Below are 20,776 nucleotides of genomic sequence, written 5' to 3' on the forward strand. Positions count from 1 at the left end.
TATTTGAGTCCAGAATCTCTACAGGACTTATTCTGGTACAAACACTGACAACCTTTTTTAGGACCAGTTGTCTCTTCATAGGGGACAAAAGTCTGGTCATAATGAGCAGAAACTGATTCCCAAAGGAACACGGTTAAAACTGAGAGAAATAGCCAAGGAGACCTCTCTCTGTGTGAGTGTACATGTCTTTAATAGGCTGTGAGGACACATTTTGGGCAAGAACTGAGAGTGAGAATTAAGTATTGTGTTAGGTTAAGGGTTAGTTGTGGGGGGTTAAGGTTATTGGGTAAGGGGCTATAAGGGAATACATTATGTCCACGCGTTTCCTCACTGACACGGCTGTGTGTCCACTTGCAGAACAGCCAGAGGAAGTTATTATCAGACATTAAATCACACTGAGAGTTTAACACTTTTTGTTTTTGCTGCGTGCGTTTGCGCCCCAACCAAAACAAAACAAACAGTCCACTTGTCAAATCTGGCGCAAGTTTACGCACAGATTGCGCAAAAGAAAGGAGGCGCCCGTGAAGACAGACTCTACCTCTGTAGGTGTAGCCAGGTTGGTAGGTCTCCGGGTCTCCCTCCACCCTGAGCCTGAACTCATGGTGCCCTTCCCTGCGGGTTCCCTGGGTTTGCGGCCGGAGGATCCGCCCGCAGTACCCGTCCGACCTGCCCCCGGACGGCTCCTCCACGAAGGCGACGGCGTTGCACACAAAACTCGTGACGAAATAGTACTGCAAAAGCAGCAGATGCAAATACATTCCCATGTCGGAGGAGTGCACACTCAGAGTGTGGAGTGTGTGTGTGTGTGTGTACTGGCAGTCAAATCAAAGAATGTAGACAAAAAGATCAGCCGCGTTCTCTCCCAACACGAACTCCAACCAAAGCAAAACTACTGCAGTCACAGTCAGCGTCTGAGGTGAAGACAAGGAGACGGAGGCGAGTCCATCCTGGAGTGAGAGAGCGCGTCTGGGGCGCACAGCGGTGAAGAGGAGGAGCGCGGGGTTCAAGCTGCTCCTGCTGCTCCTGCTGCTGTTTCCGGATCACTTTATGGTGCTGGTCATAAAGAGTGAGAGCAAAACCCAACCAAACCTAACCAAACCAAATCACCGGGAGCTGGTGACGCGGCGAGGGGAAGATCCAGACTGGAGCTCCGCACTTTAAATGGCTCAGAGAGCCAGCCCTCCACACACACACCCGCGCGCGCGCGCACGCGCACAAACACACACACACACACACACAGTCTTGGTTCCTTCACTTCAGAGGACAACCTAACCATATTAAATCATTTACATTATGTGGACTTACTTTTTGTCCCCATAAGGAAGACAAGTCCCCATAATGTGAGTGTGTAAACAGGTTTAGGTCCCCACAACATATACCTGGAAAACACACACACACACAGGTTTGTACAGCGATTGTTCTTAAGACACCATCACAACTAAATGCCTAACCCCTTAAACCTAACCTCAACCCTTAAAAAGCCATTTTAGTGACAGAGCACAAGGACCAGCCAATATGTCCTCACTCCCTATGGTAAGTTTTTTGGTCTCACAAAGATACACCTACAAGAACACACACACACACACAGGTTTCTTCCACCCACGTGTAACATGTATAAACAAAGTGTTATTACTAACCTTCACCATCACCAGTGCCCAACTCTAACTGTATAACATAACCATAGCCCTATAAACTTAACCAGCTGCACGGAAAAGGACGGTTCCGCCTCATTGGGACCAGGTTTTTGGGTCCCCACGAGGAGACACTGTCTCGGAGGAGGAAAAATACAAATGTTGTAACCTGCTGTTCAAATGTCTCTGCACGGCTGAGCTCATGAAGTGACTTCAGGTCATTGCAAACTCAAAAGTGACATTAAACTTACTCATATAGAAGAGCCATGATGTCGTCAGAGATTAAAGCTGTAGTGTGTAACTTTTGAATATAAACAAATGTCCAGTACATTCTTTTGTTTTTCACTCATGTTGAAAGTCCAATTTTAAGCAGACTATGGCAAAATTTTCAGTTTTGTTAATGTCATGTAAACAAGTTAGTCCAGCTAACATCTAGTCTTAGTCAGACTAAGACAGTAATTTGGTTTTGTTAATGCCATGTAGTCCGAATAAAAGTCTTAAGTCTTAGTCAGACTTAGTGCAATTACTCCGGCATGTACATGTATATGCTTAGTCAGACTGGAGTCAGACTTGGCGTTCTGCACATGCACCACAATGTCTTTACCCTGGGAGAAGAAGAAGACAACATATAAACTGCGGTGGCGGCTTTTTTCGGACAACACGACAACCACAAGAGCCATGCTCCATCTAATTTATATCCCGATTAATATATACAGCAGGTACGAAACACTCCAACTCAGCGTTCACTGATTGTCAAACAGGAAGCTGATTCAATATGCACTAGCATCTAGAAAGACACAGCCTCTAAATATAATGTATACTCACTAATAAATATGTATTTATACTCAGATTGACTGACTTAGTCTATGGCCTTAACCATTTATTTTTGATTTTATAGTGGTAGAATTGTTAAAAAAAAAATTCTGCTTCCTTTTTCCAAGATAACTTTCACTTTCGATATCTTGACTGTAATGAGAAAGTATATGGGCACCAAGAATTTTCTAGATATCACAAACAGTCTAGGAGTTGTAGGCGATGACAGGATGGTAACAGAAGGGGTAACCGATTAAACTGTGCATGTAAACGTACTGAATGTTTAAAAGCAGAACAGTGCACTGTGAAAAGTAAACAGTTGAGAGACTTTAAAGGAATGTCTTGCATCAGTAATTCAAACTAAAGTTAATAAGTTACATACGCACAATTTCTTATAACTCACTAGATTAAGTTACCAATTTAAGTCATTTTTGTCAATCTTTTCTGGTCTCCGATATTTAAAATCTTAATTTTGCAGTACTCATTTTAACAAGAGTAAATAAGGAACTCAGTTGTTTTCTTTTCATTTTCATATTCTCTGTGTAATTTTCTGATCTTTGCACCAGGATTACTTTCTGCTGAACACACGTGTCATTTAGAACTTTCAATGGTGCCCATTTTGCATTTTTGATTCTTTGTTTCAGTGATTTAAGTCTCGTGTATCAATCATATGTCATATCTGAGAGGGAGTAGGAGGAAGTCTAGACTTGTTATCTTCCACCTCCGTCTCACCGGCTGAGAAACATTCAAACAAAAGACTCAGATTCCAGCATCAGAGAATTGAACATGAAACGTAAAGAATTCGAGCGGTTTATGTTTATCCTCCAACAACCAGTACATCTGAGATACTGTGTATTGCTATGTTGAGCCTTTAATATTCCGACCATGACACTGGTGTCAAATATCAATATCAACGACGACGTCCTCACATTTCTTGATAGGATTTCTTGTCCTCATATTGACCATTGAATTATTGCAGCCCCATTCAGGTTCAGGGGGAACTCAAATTTGTTCTTATGTACCAACAAATAAGTTGTAAATATAAAGATATTCTTGGTTTGTCCTGATACCGCTTTTGAAATATGTATTTAATTCATAAAAAGGAAGGGAAAATATCAATACAGACACCGCAACTGTCTGTTATCCGGACGCCCGTCAGCCACAAATGATGATTAATTGATTCCCTACTTTGATCAATAATTTTCCATTTTTACAGAGTAAAAAACTGTGCTCAGCTGCTGCGTCGTTTTTATTTTATGAGATCATTTCCTCGTTGCTTGAAGGCACAGTTTTCTACATGGACATCTGGTGTGTGTGTGTGTGTGTGTGTGTGTGTTTGTGTGTGTGTGTTTGTGCAGCCTCCTCATCTTGCCTCACACACTTCATACACCTTTAGACACTTTAACCAGACAGACCTTCAACTTCCACCGTAGGAGGTGGGAGTTGCGTGTGCGTCCAGCAGGAGTCGCCAGAGTATCTTTTCACCCTCAGGTTCTTTTTTTCCTCCTCCACATCTACTTAGTAAAATTGTCACTCACCTCATCATCTCTTTACCTCTTTACTCTTCCATCTCCTCCACTTTTATTAGAGCGAAGAGAAGGAATTATGGAAATGCAGAGAGGTTTAAGGTCTCCTTTTTAAATGTGCCGCTGAGACTCGACTGAATCACTCAGTTGAAGTTTGATGACACTTTACTTTTTTTCTTCCTTCCCCTGTTTGTCCTTCATTTATCTTCCATCTCGTCTACTCTGTCTGAATTTCAGCATTTGATTAATTGTGGCTGGTTATTTAGAAACGGCAGCCGTGTAAGGATTAGTGACATCTAATGGTGACACAGAACATTACTCTTTCAAGAGTGCCTTTCCAATGTATGCCAGGGAACTAAGGTGGCAAAGTTTTTGGTGTTATGAATCTTGTTTGGTAATCAAAAGAATAGCAAGATATTGTGCAGGAAGCAATAACACAAGTCCCAGATTAGTTTCCTTCTATGTGAAGACAAAGGAGTTCCCTCTTTTCACGAGTCATGTATTTTTACTGGACTAAGGTCGTTTTCCACACCTAATAGTCTCCGCTAGACTCAGTACGATTTGGGGACTCGGTTCATTTGGGGATTTCAACATTCAGCCGGTCCGAGTTTGCTTTCACACCAACCTAACCTTTTGAATGGCGCATTTCAAGAATCACTGAAGGAGAAGACGAGACAAACAACATCTGTTGAATAATGCAGCCATGACAACTTCTGTTTCCGCCACATAAGAGCAAAACCAAGGGCTCAGACATTTGTCCCCAGCTGTCATTCTACACGTGCGCATGTTTTGGTTGTGTTTACCCACAATGCCTTTGCGGTGTACTCAAACGCTTCCTGCATTTGGTTCATTGAAGCGAACCGAGACCTACATTTTTAGGGCTGACCAGAGTTTGCTTCTCTGGTGCGGATCAGATCTCTGACTTTCCGAGTAAATGAACTAGGGTTTGATTAGGAAGGAGATAGTGTGAATGATTGCACCCTAAGAGTCCATGGCAGCAGCCCAGAGCCACCGAAGTGTTGCTGACTCGAGTCCCTGCCAGGGCAAGGGCTGGGGTATCCCTGAGCACAGTGTCCAAAGTACCCAGTCTCATGTCTCTTGGTGCCGGTCCCAAACACAAATAAATGGGAGGTTTGAGTCAGGAAAGCCAAAATGTATTTTGGGTAAAAATCTTTGCCAGATCAAATATATGGAGAGAGAAGTTGGACTATGTACTGTATTTGAACTGAAGTTGTGTTCTATGACAATACAGTGGCCCACGATACAACACAAATTGCGATACTTAGCCGCCCACTGGCTTTATTCAGCACTGCACCTGTATTTGTCTCATCATCACAACTTTCGCTGTCACATTGATTCAGTCATGTCTGAATCATGGTAGCAGTTGGAAAATGTACCTCACAATATAAGCCCTGTTGAGACATGTTGGTACAAGATGGCTGCTTTGGCAAAACAAGGCCCTTGTCTAAAGTTTGCATATTAAAAGGCTTATTCTAAGGCTGGAAAAAACAGCTTATACAAACAAACTCATTGGTCGTATATTCAATTTCTGCCAATAAACCCCAAACTAAATGTGATACACTGACCTTTAAACTAACACGTGTAATGATTCTCAGCTGGTCTTCATGGCAGCTTTGGAAGCGTCCACATGTCAAACATGTGTTTGAGCTGAAGCGGTGAGAGCAGGGGAGGGTGAAAGTAAACAGCATCAGCCCTGGATGTCTCTGTGTGTGTGTGATGACTCCCACCTGGACGGACTCTGCACAGTAAACTGTCTGACAGATTGGCGTCTGACGTCTGGAGAGGATTCTTTGACCGAGACATGGGAGTCAGACAAAACCCACTGACCTTTCTCGATGAAAACAACCAGTTCGCACATGTCCTCATACACTTTATGGGAAATGGTCTCTTCTCTTCCAGAACTCTAACATGAACACCTTTAACTATTGACACTGGGCTTGTCTGGCACTTGATGACAAAAGGCAGATTAAGGAGCTGTCTGCCTGTTCTGTCCATCCATCATCAACCCCTTATCCAACATCGGGTCGCGGCGGGTATCAGATCTATTGGGGACTCAGACTTCGCTTTTCCTGGCCACATTTGTCCAGCTCTGACTGCTGGATCACCAGGTCAGTGAGGAGATATAATATCTCCTCCTAGTCCTTGGTCTGACCTGAGGTCTTCTCCCAGATGGATGTGCAAGGAACTCCTCCCTTGGGAGGCGCCGTGGTGGCATCCTTACCAGGTGCTCTAACCACCTCAAATGGTTCCAAGCATGGTTGAGCATTTCTAACCTGGGATTCCGCTGAATATGTCACGTCCCTGCAGTGATCCTGGGGAGACCACGGCCACCCTTCCGAGGAAACCTAAGTGTTTGAGATTTAAATCATAAATGGGTATTTTCATGGTCGAGGCACCTGTTTTAGGACGTTTGCATCACCTGATTTGAGTGGTACTGTAGGTGCTGGAAAAGAGTTTTTCTTGCTCTGCTTTTGCTGCACAGGCAAAAGTGAGAGACTTCGTTTTTGAAATGAAACAAAGAGTATAACATTTATAGTACACGAGTGGCCTATTTGAAACAAAGTTCTCACAAGAGGAGGATGGATGGTGGTGGTGCTAAAGTAACAACAACAACAACGAACAACATTAACAGTTCTGGACCAGATGTCAGAGGATTTGTTGATCGAGGACTTCCTAGGGTGTTCTAAATGCTTGTGAAATATAAAAATCATAACTCAAGAAGAAGTAATTTTCCAGAATAATGGATGAACTGACTTTCTTCAAATGCAAAATGACCTCACACACCCCATAAGTTAAGGTTCTAATGCTCCTTAAGCTGATGCGTCTTAACTGTTGTGTCAGTTCTTTGTTTTATGTCTATATATGTTTTGCTGAATGTGCACGTTTCATAGTAAAACGTGCAAGTTTAAAAAGTTTAAAAAACAAATTAGTAATTGTACTCTTAATTTTACCAATTTACCAAACAAAAGTTCTCCAAATGCCAATCAGTTATACAACCCGGCTTAAAATATCAAACTATCCCTTTAAGATCCGAGTCAGTGGGTGTGAAATAGTTTCTTTGTGTAAAGTTATTGCTTTTTTTTCCTCTCGCAGCCATTCTATTCACACACTGGCATTTGTCTTTCATCAACCTGCCCGTTTACAGAAGACTTTCATGAAGGTATTAAGGCTATAATGCAGGAAGTATGGGCCAAAAGGGCACATTAAATATGAAAATTGCCCTGATCTTAGAGTGTGAAAGTCATTTCCTCTAATGGAATATAAGGGCCCCTGAAAAAGCTCTTGGTATTGTACTCAAGTGTGTAATAGAATTCCTTATCATTTTAACAAACCCTTTTCTACTCGGCTCATTCAAGTCATTTGCTTCATTTAGTCACTTTTCCCTCTCATCTCATATAACTTAGATAGATTAAAAGTACTGAGCTGTATAGGTTAAGTGCTCGTAGAGGAGCGAACGTATGTCTCCTGTTTGCAGAAAATGGCGAGAAACCCCACCGAAAGTCTCACCGAAGCACAAGTGCCATTTATTTTTCTAGTTTTACTCGAGTTAGTGTTGGAGGAGAAACACTGAAGTTTCCCGGTCTGTTGGGATTTTTAAAGGTCAGTTTTTTTTGAGTTGTTTGACAGGAACGTTGGGCCTTGTTTCATGGTCAGCGTTCATGCTAAATCTTACATCAACCTTGGTGAGAATGTACAACTTGAATCCCTTTGCTTGTATGACTAAGCAAAGGGATAGCTAATACCTTTAAGATTAGCTACGATAAGATCAGTGCAGTACAGTGTAACAGCAGTATATACAGTACATGGTAATAAATGATAAGCATGCATTCTAACATAGGATATAGAAAAATAGAAAATATTATGTTAGCAAAGCCGCTGCAATAGAAGCAGCGCACATACCGCCAATAAATATGATTGTATAAGTGACACAATAAAAATTAGCGTATTTTGGAGCCTTAGAATGAGTCAATTTCACGTACTTTAGACAAAGGCCTTGCTTCTGGTGCTGACAAGTGATTTGCCGAGATAAACAATAAATCAAATGTGACTGAATCTATGCAACAAATGTTGTGATGGTAGTCTTGGAGACGTATTGGTGTAATGCTGAATGAAGCCATTGGGTGGTGGCAGACCTTAACTGACACGATGCGGTGCATATCCCGTATATTTCCATTGCCCTTGCCTTTAAAGTTGAACAAAGAAGTTCTTCTTTTTTAGATTCTCAAAGTCAAAGATATGGTCATAAAGTTGTAGAAAATAGCTAAGAACTACGACTTAAAAACATCACGTCGGATTCAAATAATCTCTTAAAGCTGCTGAAAAATAGTTGCGAGTTTTGCGCATTGATGATTGCATTACAAACATTTTGGGACAGATGATCTATGGCAGAACCATCAAGGCTACGCCACGACTTTGAAGAACCCACAGATTTTTCCAGCCAGCACCAGAAGTGAAAGCAATGGACAACCCTAAACCACCTGAGGACAGACGTAGGACGCTTCAAAAACCTCCAGTTGATCTAATTGACCTGGACTGAGAAGAAGAAAATCTGAAACTGGGTCAATGTTGACACATGTTTTATTGTGTTGTCTGACTTTCCCTCTTTTGTAGATTTCTTTGCAGCATAAGAAGCTGGTAATCATTCCACTACAGAGAACTGTTCTGTGATTCGTCAAATATTCTGTGAACAGCTACAAATATAGTTGTGATGCTGTAGAGGAAGTGAAGAAATGTCCCTCTTTTGGTTATACAATAACACCAGATAGGATCCTGCTGATTGTACCTGTAAAAGTTACTTTTCTATAATTAGCAAGTTGCTTTTCCTCCTACTTTTTGTCAGATCGTTTGAGTTTGTTCTATTGTTTTGCGATGCATCTGTTACCTTCATGTGTCTCCTCGCCCACATCTTGTATTCTGTTTGTTTGTGCTTCGTTTCCTCGTCCGTGTCCCAGAGTTCCCCGCCTGCTCGCTCCTTCCCATCCATCTGTTTTTCTTTCAACTAAACAACGTTCTCCTGCACGTCCCCCCCCAGCCTGAAGTCACCGAGCTGCGACAGATTACGATTAGATGTTAGTAATCAGCTCGACCAATGAGCCGGTGACCGAGTCGGTTCTCGAGAAACATGACTGAACACGGATCGTAAAAAAAAAAAAACAGTTAATGCAAACTCTGCAGTGGATGTTCCATGGTCACCACACTCATTCTAAATGTATGGGCTGTTTGCAGTAACTAAATATTGAAGTAAAACATAAAAAACACAGTGTTTTTGTCTTTACTGACCCAAAACAAAAGCAGAGGAAAGAACATCTTTGCCGTCAAAACACAATTAAGCTGCGGTTTTATGGCCAGAGCAAAACATTCGTTAGCTTTGGTGCCTGACAGCAAGAAGGTTTGTGGTTCAAATCCCAGGTCGAACAGGTTGAACCTCTTAATGAGGTAAACACACCCTAACAATACAAGGTTTGAGCTGATACTTCTGTATCAGTGTTTGTCTAATATGAGTCAAAATCACCAGATCCTCCAGATCTTGCCGACAGGATCTGGCATGCATGCTTCTCATTAGTGTAACTCCTTCAACATTTGTGATATCGAGAAAGTTCAAAAACTATGGAGTGGTGATCTGTCCAGGGTGTGACCCCACCTTTCACCCTATGTCAGCTGAGATTGACAGAGCACCCCCTGTAGAAGATGGATGGATGGATACCTAAAGCAGAGAAATAGAGCTTTTTTTTGGGCCCATATACTTTGTCATCACGTTAGAACCTCAGGACCTCTGCGGGAAGGAACACGCAATCACAGACGTGAATTGCGTGGTACACAGGAAAAAAACTGTTGTTTCTGACAACTCTACAACCATAAAATCAAAACAAATCCAAACCATTCAACCTGACCTCCAATCCTGTCCACACTGGCCACTCTCAACAAAAATTCCAGCATCCCCTGCTCAAGCTCCGCCTCCTTTCTTTAAGACAGTGACAAGATCAAAAATATTAAAATATGTACAATATAAATAATCCTGTAAATCACATTCCTCACTATGCACAGACTGAAAGTGTGAATACAAAATCTGCCAAAGCTTTTTAGTGGAATCATCTTGTGGGGCTGTTTATTTCTTCTTTATGAGAAGCAGAAGAAAACCCAGGTTTGCCATCCGGGTCAGAACTTGTGTGCATGGGTTTTCTCCGGTTGTCTCCCTCAGTCTAAAAACATGCAGATTTGGACAATTTTCTCCCTCTTGTCCTTTTCTCTCCCCTTTCTGTCCCCCACTGTTCCTTTCACCCCAACCTGTCTTGGCAGATGGCCGCACATCTTTGAGTCTGGTTCTGTCAAAGATTTCTTCTTCTGTTAAAAGGGAGGTTTTTTTTCTCTCCACTGATGCCTCTAGTGTTTGCTCATTGTGAGAACTGTTGGGTTTCTCTGCTCTGATGTTGTCTATGTACAGAGACTTGAGATAATGTATGTTGTGATTCGGCGCCATACAAATACAATTGAATTGAATATATGTTTGTATCTGTTACCAAACTGATCCTTTCAGCTCAATAAACTCCTCTGCAAACGGCTACCATAAAAATGGGATAAAAAACAGATAGTGCTATGATGTCATCAAATTTGTGCCTTGATGCCTGACTGATGACAAGTTCTACAGTGTCCCTGTGATGGACTGGCGACCTGTCCTGGGTTGTGACCCCGCTGGGATGTCAGCTGGGATCGGCACCAACGATGTGGAGGATAAAGCCGTAGAAGACGGATGGATGGAGAGCAGACACAGTTGGAGAGTTATGTCTTGAAAACAGCTTCGTAGTTTAAAAGTTGTTAAAAGACTGAATCAGACTGATGAGTTCCAGCAGATACTCAAGGTTGTGATGTCGGTATTGGACATGAAAAAGTGCCATCTTTTCATCTTATAACACACACACACACACATTCAGAATACCACATTTAGATTTACAATCCCTGAAAAAAGGAAATCAAATGCCAGGTTGCATTTCTTTCTGCTCGGTGACAAGTTTACTATATAATGTATATTTCCCCCGCAAGAATGCATGGGAAGACTTTTTTTTTGCTTCCAACAGCATATAATTGGTTTATGGGATTCCAGGTCTTGTTTGTCACACTTCACCTTCCTCACATTATTGTTGCAGGAGTGGCAGAACTCTCAGCTCAACCCTCGCTGATGCCGGGACATGATGAATGGAGGAGAGAAGCGGCCTCAAAGGCGCCCGAAACACAAACGTCACAAGTAAAGACGCTGGGAAAGATGCTGCGGCGGCACTTTACACTGAAACTATCAAAGTCATCTGCAGCAAAATGAGATGCGAGACCTTCCACACTCTTTTTTTGATTTGTTAGCAACACCGATTTGTCTCAAACGCTGCAGCCGCATCGTCCATCCCACGGGGGACGGAGTCTGGAGAGCGAGCGGTGCTGGAAAAATACAAAACTGAAGAGCACTTTTGACTTTTATGGGTAAAGTTTTTCTGAACAAGCAGATTGTCCTGATGTTACAATCAGAGCCAAATGCAAGACTCAGCAAGACACGTTCATTTAAACAGCACCTTTTATATACACAAGGCAATTCAACGTGGCAGAAAATACCTTTTATATATTATCTTACGGCATACTAGACACCAAAATGAGGTAGTTAAAGGGTAAATAAAAACCCCAAAGATGAAGCCTGGGAGGTGATGTTTACATGCACAGTTTAACCCTCTAAAGCAGAGCTTGAGGTGGTCGAGCTAGGGATGCTCGGATTTTCGTTGGGAGTGTCCAGAGTGGACAGGATTGGACGTGGGTGTGTTTGACATTTAACTCAGGTCGAACGGTTTGGAAATGAAGTAGGAGGGACGGTGATATTCAGGCCACCTGGATTTATGTTTGATTCTATGGCTGTAGAACTGAAGAAAAATAAATGACGCATGAGTGAGTGCTTCTTTCCGCTTCCTTTTTTCAAAAGATAGCTTTCACTTTCAATATCTGGCAGTTATTGAACCGTTTTGAGGAATTACGGTACTGAGAAGCTGACGTTCTACCGTAAAGTAAGTAAATGGGTGCAACGCTCTATTTCTCTGCTTTCTGGGATCCATCCGTCCAGGTTCTTCTGTCCATTCTGCACATTTGGCATGGAATATGTTGCAGAAAGACTGGAAACTACCTGAGTTCATTTCATTGATCGTTTTCAAATCCAAACTGAGAATTCTCAAGGCTGACCTCACAATATGCACTTGTTTTTCATAATGTGCTTGTAAATTAAATCTGGATTCTTTTATATGTTTTCTGTTTGTGTTATAAATGTGTAAGTGTGGAGTGTTTCGTAATTTGCTGCTTCTTGGCAGCTTGGCCAGGACACCCTTGAAAAAGAGGTTCTTAATCTCACTGGGCAAGATGGAGGCAGATCTAACCCAGATCTGATGTGGCGAAACATTAGACGGTCAATTTCTATTTAGAAGTTCTGCACTGCAGCTTGAACACAAATATCCTCTCAGTCTGTTTCTGGTTATTTTCACCTAAATGATCTAATCTCTTGGATGACGACGCAAGAAGACATAATCCCGAGGTGGAGAAGATGTTCCTCTGTTTCTGAGGGGTGAACTCATGCATCGAGCAAACAAAAGCGACTAAGGAGACTAGAATGGGTCAATTAAAACCTGGAGTGATTCTGGTCAGCCATCATCGTCATCTTAAATGCTGACTTGAAAAGAAAAATGTTTAATAGTGCTTTTCAAGGAGAACTCGAGGGAGTTAAGAGGTTTTGAGGTCTTTAAGAAAACCACTTATCAGCGAGGTCAGGCTTCAATTTGCTGCAGAGCATAAAGATTGGACTCCGGAGTGGAGACGGGAAAAGGAACGTGTGAGTCTGATGAGTCTGGTTCACCTTGTTCCTGCCGTGATGGATCCTTCAGGGTAAGAAGAGAAGTGGACACAGTGATGCATCATGTTTAGTGTCTTGTGTTTACAAGCCTGTGGGGTGAGCGCGATGATCTGTGGACGCTTGTGTGGTTGGTCTTCAGTTCAGCAACGTTTTCTTGGCTTTTTCACACACATTATTCAAAGATGACGAGACCGGGATTCACTTCCAGGAACACGAGAGCCAACTAACAGCTTCATTTCTTTGTGAAAAGGCTGTTTTTCCTTTGAATAAAAGTCACATTATTCCTTAAAACATTGACACCTGATGCTCCAGCGACACTGCAAGCAGTAATGCTGTGCCGCGTCGTCGTCTGGGAACGATTAAATTGTTTTGGATGAACAAACTCAACCAAATCGCCTCAGTTATTTTGCAAGTGAACGACGCCGGAAAAAGTCTCATTCAATCTAAACAACTGTGATTCATTCACTGTGTGTGTGTGTGTGGATGCTGCAGCCCTGCAGCCTTCCTCCCTCCAGCACACGTTTGTCGTCCTTTATTATCTCCGTAAAAAAGGCCCACGGCCTCTTCCGGGCTTACAGGAGTCGCAATAGCTGTTCGACCATAAATTGTCTGGCGTCGTCCCCGAGCAAACTCATCCATTTTTGCTGCATGCATTATCATATTTCTAAATCCACCTGATACACTTTTGGAATTAATTGACCACTTTCTGTGGAAATGAGGCATTAAGGGCAAACACAGACAACCCGACCCCCCCATCTAATTTCTCGGCCTGAATTTATACGGCCTCAAAAAGTTGCACAGTCACACACACACACACACTGCCACGGCGTTAAAGAGTTTAAAGCTCAAATCTAAAGTCTCTGGTGAGCTCACGTCGCCCCTCGTATGTATGTAAATGAATCACTGTCTCAGCAGCAGAGACTCTGACTGAATCCCACAGTCCTGCGAGTTTCATTCCTTTTCTGCACCACGCCTGACGGTGTTTATTTAAAGGGTCCGTTCGATATTCATCGCCACTAGGTGGCAGCAACTTGAATGAATGAGATGATGAGCAAAACACATTTATATTATGTTCCCATTCCGGGTCCCCATTGGTCCTTGAAATCTTTAAAAGTTTGTGAATAAAAAACTAACATTTTCAAGGCCCTTGAAAATTTTGGAAAAGTGCTTGAATTTTGCACAAACAAATAAATTGATATTTAAGATAAATGTCTCGCACCACCAAGGTGCACTTCAGGGTTCCCAATGGTCCTTGAAATTCTTGAAAGTTTGTGAATTTGGAAAAAAAGACATGTCAACGTCCTTGAAAAATTTGGAAAAGTGGTTGACTTTTGAATTTTCAACAAATAAATTAATATTTAGATAAATGTCTCCCACCACTGATGTCCAATGTTCCCATGGGTCCTTGAAATCCTTGAAGAAAAAAATGCAAGGTTCTTGAAAGTTTTTTTTAAAAATTACCCAAATAGACATGAGTCTTTGAAAGTGCTTTAATTTTGCACAAGAAATACATTGATATTTAGATAAATGTCTCCCACCACTAATGAGCACTTTGGGGTTCCCACTGGTCTTTAAAATTCACCCATACTAGACATGGGTCATTGAAAGTGCTTGAATTCTGCACAAAGAAAGAAGTGAAGTTGATATTTAGGTTAAATGTCTTCCTGTTTGTCACGACGCCACCTATAGCGACTACATGGGAACAAGGAAGTCGTCTGCGTCTTTAAACCGAGTTTGTAAAATACGTTGTTTACACTTGTCATGTTGATATATTTGTGTTGCCTCCATGTTATGAGGGCTTGTTGGTGAGCGTTTGTTGTTCATTTAAATTCCAAACAGATGCTTTTTGTCAATAACGACGACAACATCACGGACGTGATGATTATTGCTTAATTTTTTTAGAATGAACGTCATTAATCAGCATTTACGGTTGTTTGAAATAATGTTGGCGTCTGTGGCTCGGCAGCTTGCGCTAATGGAAGCCGGTCAGTGACGTGTGAACAAATCAACACTCTCTCATATACAAGATGCAGAAATGTGTGATTTGATGACACATTTGGCTTCGTTACATGGAGTTAGAGGGAGCAGAGGACAAGAAAACAAACACGGTTTATAATTAAAAAGTCCTTGCGTTTGTATGTAAATGCATGAATTCATATGCAAATATGAAGAAGAAAAAAAAGATTCAAGCTGTTTCTGGCAACAATAAAACAATAAAAAAATCTTCCCGGCATGGAGAGACAATGGCATCATGTTACACAACGTACAAGATGGAGTGGCTTACACAACGCCACTCGCTGTTTCTTTTATGGGCCTTGATAAACAATGGGAGTGAATACGTGATTACATTATTGTTCCCTTTCAGTCAAGGAGGGAAGAAAACGGAGGTTTTCCTCTTTCAAATGCACCAACGTCTTCCTTGTAATTCCATTTTAATTAGTGACAAACACAGCGGAGGGGAAGGAAAAAAAATATAGCAGAAAATTAATTTAGCTTGATTAACGGATTGTGTATGAGCAAACACACAAATGCTGAGTGGGTTGTTATTTATTTCTCCCCCCTCGCCCCCATCACACAATCCTTTCTAAATCTCTGTTTTGTCTTCACACATTGCTTCATATCCTGCTGCACAGCTGCTCACTGTGAAAAATAAGAAAGACGTGGAGACTGATCTGCTCATTTTCTCCGCACAGATTCACAGTTTCATCCGACAGAGGAATCAGTATCAATGACAAACAAGGTGATTAAACTGGAGTTCACTGGATTATCGATGCACCTCGTCTGTTTGTCTGTCTGAATCCATGTTTACATGTTTGACTTTCTCAGCTTTCACAGAAAAGCACCACAGTGTTGTAATAAGTAAGACAGGACGGTCAAACTCAAACAACCAATGAGCATCTAGTCTGGTCAGGAGGAAAAAACAACTAGTGTTCAGTAGCAGGTGGGAAATAGGAGTTCAAAATCACAACACGATAGTCCATCGTGATATTGCAATAAAGAGGTTATGATGATATTTCACAGAATTGTAAAAAGTAAAAGTGCTTGTGTTGATGTGGAATGGTGAATATTTATGACGCAAAATGAATATTTTAATATTAAAAACAAAAAAAAATCAAACATTTTGTAAATGATAATAAACATGTGGGCAACGAGGTGGGAATCGCCAGAGACGCCATCAAGTTACCATACAATATTATCACGATATTTATGTTACAATACAAAATTATCACAATATTTGTCTCGATATATTATCACGATATTTAAGTCACAATACGATATTATCACGATATTTAAGTCTCGATACGATATTATCCCGATAATTAAGTTACAATACAATATTATCACGATATTTAAGTCCCAATATGATATCACAATATTTAAGGTATGATACGACATTATCGCGAGATTTAAGTTATGATATTATCACAATCAGTCACGATACGATATCACAATATTTAAGTCTCAATACAGTATTATCACAAGTTTTGAGTCTCAATATAATATTATCACGATATTTGAGTCTCAAAACGATATTAACAAGATATTCAAGTTCTGATACTCAGTCTCTATTAGATCTTATCAGAAAATTTAAGTCTTGAAACGATATCATGATATTTAACTCACAATATGGTAGTATGACTTATTTAAGTCACAATATATTGTTAATTAAAATAATATAATAATGGAATATATAAAATTTGCCATCAAATATGAACTCATTCAGATAAACTGTATGAACTTTTAAATTTAAACATTTCAAATTGATGTTACAAATAAATAGAATATCACAGAATTATTGTACCTTGATATTGTTGTTATGGTGACGGAGACCATGATAATATTTGCGGATGAATCTGTTTACAGCAGAGAGGAAAGGCAGTGAAAGCTGGTGATGTGATGTCAGAGAGAAACAGGGTCAGACGCTGTGTGTGTGTGTGTGTGTGTGTGGGTGTGTTTTATCCATGAGGTGGAGGTGAAGCCTGGCTGTGTGTCAGTAAACACACGTTCCCTCAGGGTTTGAGAGCAGAGAGTGATGGATGTAACTGATGAAGCTCAGCCAATCGCATGGCGCTTGTCTTTAAACATCTGCAGCAGAGTGAGACTCTCTAGCACCACAGGAAAGATAGAATCTTATCAGTGGAGATATGACATATGGTTGATACCGGTGTATACACACTTCAGTCAGTCATGTTACACACACCATAAAATGGAAATGTATGATAAGACAGCAGCAGAAGTGAGGTTCAGTTTGTGTTCGTTTAAATCACATTATAAACCAGGCGAGTTATTAATTATTTATTGGACAATACATTTTTCTTTATATTTCATGAGGAGGAAGTGCCAGGCTGGTGTGGCTGTGTATTGGTCCTTCCACGTGACACCGAGGGCCCGGTTTGTTTTCATGAATAAATATGGGTCGTTGCTTCCGATCCAATAAACGACTCTGCTGCCGTTTACAAAGGAAACATTGTTACCACTTATTTTTGTTTTTCTTGTAAATGTGGTGTAAATAGCTGCTGATCTTTTCTTCCTCGTGTTAATGACATAAAAATGATCCTGTGCGGTTTCACTGTACACACGACTCAGTCAAGTCACATAACAAGGTTAGAGTCGCTTTGGGACTTTTCATTCGTTTTTATTTCGTTTGGACTTTTTCTTTTTAAAACAAGTTTGTTTTCATTTTAGTTTTAAGAGCGGGTTTGTGAGTTTTATATTTTTATATTTCATTAGTTTTAGTTTGTTTGTAATATGGAGTATCTGCCAGGTGCAAGATGCAAAAAGGTGTTAGCAGTTTTAGGAGTTGTTTTGTTTGTAGTTTTAGCAGTAGTTTTACTGGTAGTTTAGTAGTAGTTTTAGTAGTAGTTTTTGTAGTCGTTTTACTGGTAGTTTTGGTAGTAGTTTTACTGGTATTTTTGGTAGTAGTTTTTGTATTCTTTTTGCTGGTAGTTTAGTAGTTTTTGTAGTTGTTTTACTGGTAGTTTTGTAGTTTTGGTAGTAGTTTTTAGTTGTTTTACTGGTAGTTTAGTAGTTTTGGTAGTAGTTTTACTGGTAGTTTAGTAGTTTTTGTAGTTGTTTTACTGGTAGTTTAGTAGTTTTAGTAGTTTTTGTAGTAGTTTTACTGGTAGTTTTGGTAGTAGTTTTTGTAGTCTTTTGCTGGTAGTTTAGTAGTTTTTGTAGTTGTTTTACTGGTAGTTTAGTAGTTTTGGTAGTAGTTTTTTGTAGTTGTTTTACTGGTAGTTTAGTAGTTTTGTAGTCGTTTTACTGGTAGTTTTGGTAGTAGTTTTTGTAGTCTTTTGCTGGTAGTTTAGTAGTTTTGTAGTTGTTTTACTGGTAGTTTAGTAGTTTTGGTAGTAGTTTTTGTAGTTGTTTTACTGGTAGTTTAGTAGTTTTGTAGTGTTTTACTGGTAGTTTAATAGTTTTTATGTTTTACTGGTAGTTTAGTAGTTTTTGTAGTTGTTTTACTGGTAGTTTAGTAGTTTTGGTAGTAGTTTTTTGTTTCTGCTTTTACTGGTAGTTTTAGTAGTAGTTTGTGTCGTTTTGCTGGTAGTTTAGTAGTAGTTTTTTGTAGTTGTTTTACTGGTAGTTTAGTAGTTTTTGTAGTTGTTTTACTGGTAGTTTAGTAGTTTTGGTAGTCGTTTTGCTGGTAGTTTAGTAGTTTTGTAGTTGTTTTACTGGTAGTTTAGTAGTTTTTTTAGTTTAGTAGTGTTGGTAGTAGTTTTTGTAGTCGTTTTACTGGTAGTTTAGTAGTTTTGGTAGTTGTTTTACTGGTAGTTTAGTAGTTTTGGTAGTAGTTTTTGTAGTCGTTTTGCTGGTAGTTTAGTAGTTTTGGTAGTTGTTTTACTGGTAGTTTAGTAGTGTTGGTAGTAGTTAATTTGAGTGTGAAAGAGGCTTCAGAAACACCCTGTGCTTCTCTCTCACACTTGTTTTTTTTGCCTCCCTGTAATAATGTTTCTCTCAGTGCAGCAGAAACACAATAAACTGGGCTTGTCTTGTTAATCCAGTGTAATTACATTGTGTGTTTCAGTACAACACAGGCCTGTGGTACATAATCCTGTTAGTTCCACCTTTAAAACTGAGATTATATTGTTGCTACGGCACAGTGTGTGCACTGTAAGCACAGCTGTCACTAAATTCCTCACATACTTGATGAAGTGTTGTGCGTATTCTGTTTTCCCTTTTGAACATGTGATTGTTTCCCATCATGCAGCTGTTCTCACTTTTAGTCTCTCTCTCTCTCTGTGTGAACACTTGCAGAAACTCAAAGGGTAATTTGGCAAAAGTTTCACAGCAGGAGAAGATTCTCCGCTGAACGGCGTTCAATCAAGCGAGGTGTTGCTAGGCTACAGCACAGAGACTTTGGACATTAAGTGGACATCCAGTAGTCACTTCCTGTAGCGGCTCTGTCACATCATAACAGTGCAAATATGCTAATGACACAGAAAAAGATAAAGGGGGGGTGGAGTTTCGGTAAAATCTGAACGGTTGCCATAACGACAGAGAGCTAAAAACAGAGAGCAGTCATGGTTGAGTTTTCACATAACAACTGGTTAACGGTGAGCGTCAACATCTGAAATCAGCTGTGTGCTTTTATATAGTTTTAAATTTAAGAGTTTTTAAGTTTAGTACTTTTGGTAGTAGGTTTTTAAAACTAGTTGCACTGGTAGTTTAGTAGTTTTGGTAGTTGTTTTACTGGTAGTTTAGTAGTTTTTGTAGTTGTTTTACAGGTAGTTTAGTAGTTTTTGTAGTTGTTTTACAGGTAGTTTAGTAGTTTTGGAAGTAGTTTTACTTCTGGTAGTTTAGTAGTTTTACTGGTAGTTTAGTTGTAGTTTTTGTAGTTGTTTTACTATTAGTTTAGTAGTTTTAGTAGTTGTGTTACTGGTAGTGTAGTAGTTTTAGAAGTGGTTTTACTGGTAGTTTAGTAGTTCTGGCAGTAGTTTTTGTAGTTGTTTTACTGGTAGTTTGGAATTCTGGTATTAGGTTTTACTGGTAGTATTGGTAGTTGTTTTATTAGTGATTCTTTTCGTAGTTTAGTAGTCTTTTGGTAGTAGTTTAGTGGTAGGGTTAGGGTTAGATGATTGAAGGGACTGTCTGAAAGGCGGAGCCAGTGTTTTGACTGACAGCGTTACAGAAACAAACTCGACAGCGAACACAGTCCTGTGTGTTAATTCTGTGATTTAGACCATTTTGTAAATAAAAACACAATATTATAGCATTTCACTTTATTTATGTATCATAATTATGGCGTTACCTTGTTACTGCTTGTTTTTTTTTGCATAGTTTATGTAAGAATGTATGTATAAGTAACAGAAATGAGCTTCACATGTTTCAAAAACCGCTAACCCCCACTGCTGCCGTTGTCTTGCATAAGACACTGGCTGAAGATATGATATGAAACCAAACCGTGGAAAAGACTAACAACACAAGGATCAGAGAGCGCTGGCTAATGGAGGATAAACCTTACATCACAATAAAAAAGAAAAAAACGACCCCTAGAGAGACAAACAACGTCACTGTGTGTGTCACCACTTGGTCTCCAAACTCTTCCGGGCCTCATGTTTTGCATCTGTCACGCTTCAAACCACATTAATGAGCTCCACCTGCTGAAAGCTGTGATTTACACAGCGCTGACGCAGCAGCGTTCTGGCCCGACTCCAACGCTTATGCTCAATAGAACAAGAATAACACCGCACATGTTCCTCCCAACTGGATTTTATCTGTTACGGAAAAGAGAAGGAGGACAGAAAGAGTGAAAGAGAGGGGGATGAATGGGAGGGTTCATTATCCATTATGAATGACTCCCCCCCCCCTTGTTCAGAGTGAGTTTTACAGCAGCATCACAGAGAGCTGACACGGTGAAAATCCTGACTCCACTCATTGAGGTGGAGTTTTACTCATTCAGGCACCAAAAAACAAAA

At 40.3% G+C, this 20,776-nt stretch overlaps 1 protein-coding gene across 1 annotated transcript in view; it reads right to left on the reverse strand.

The window, feature by feature from the left end:
• LOC122776320 (spondin-1-like) overlaps positions 1–1,153 on the reverse strand; it is a 96,740-nt gene extending 95,587 nt beyond the window's left edge. Inside the window, exon 1 of the mRNA XM_044036788.1 lies at positions 539–1,153. Coding sequence (XP_043892723.1) covers positions 539–764 — 226 coding nt within the window. The 5' untranslated portion in view covers positions 765–1,153. The remainder of the gene's footprint in view (positions 1–538) is intronic.
• Between the last annotated feature and the right edge of the window lie 19,623 nt (positions 1,154–20,776).

Source organism: Solea senegalensis, linkage group LG10 (assembly GCF_019176455.1).
Source record: "Solea senegalensis isolate Sse05_10M linkage group LG10, IFAPA_SoseM_1, whole genome shotgun sequence".
NCBI classification, from domain to species: domain Eukaryota; kingdom Metazoa; phylum Chordata; class Actinopteri; order Pleuronectiformes; family Soleidae; genus Solea; species Solea senegalensis.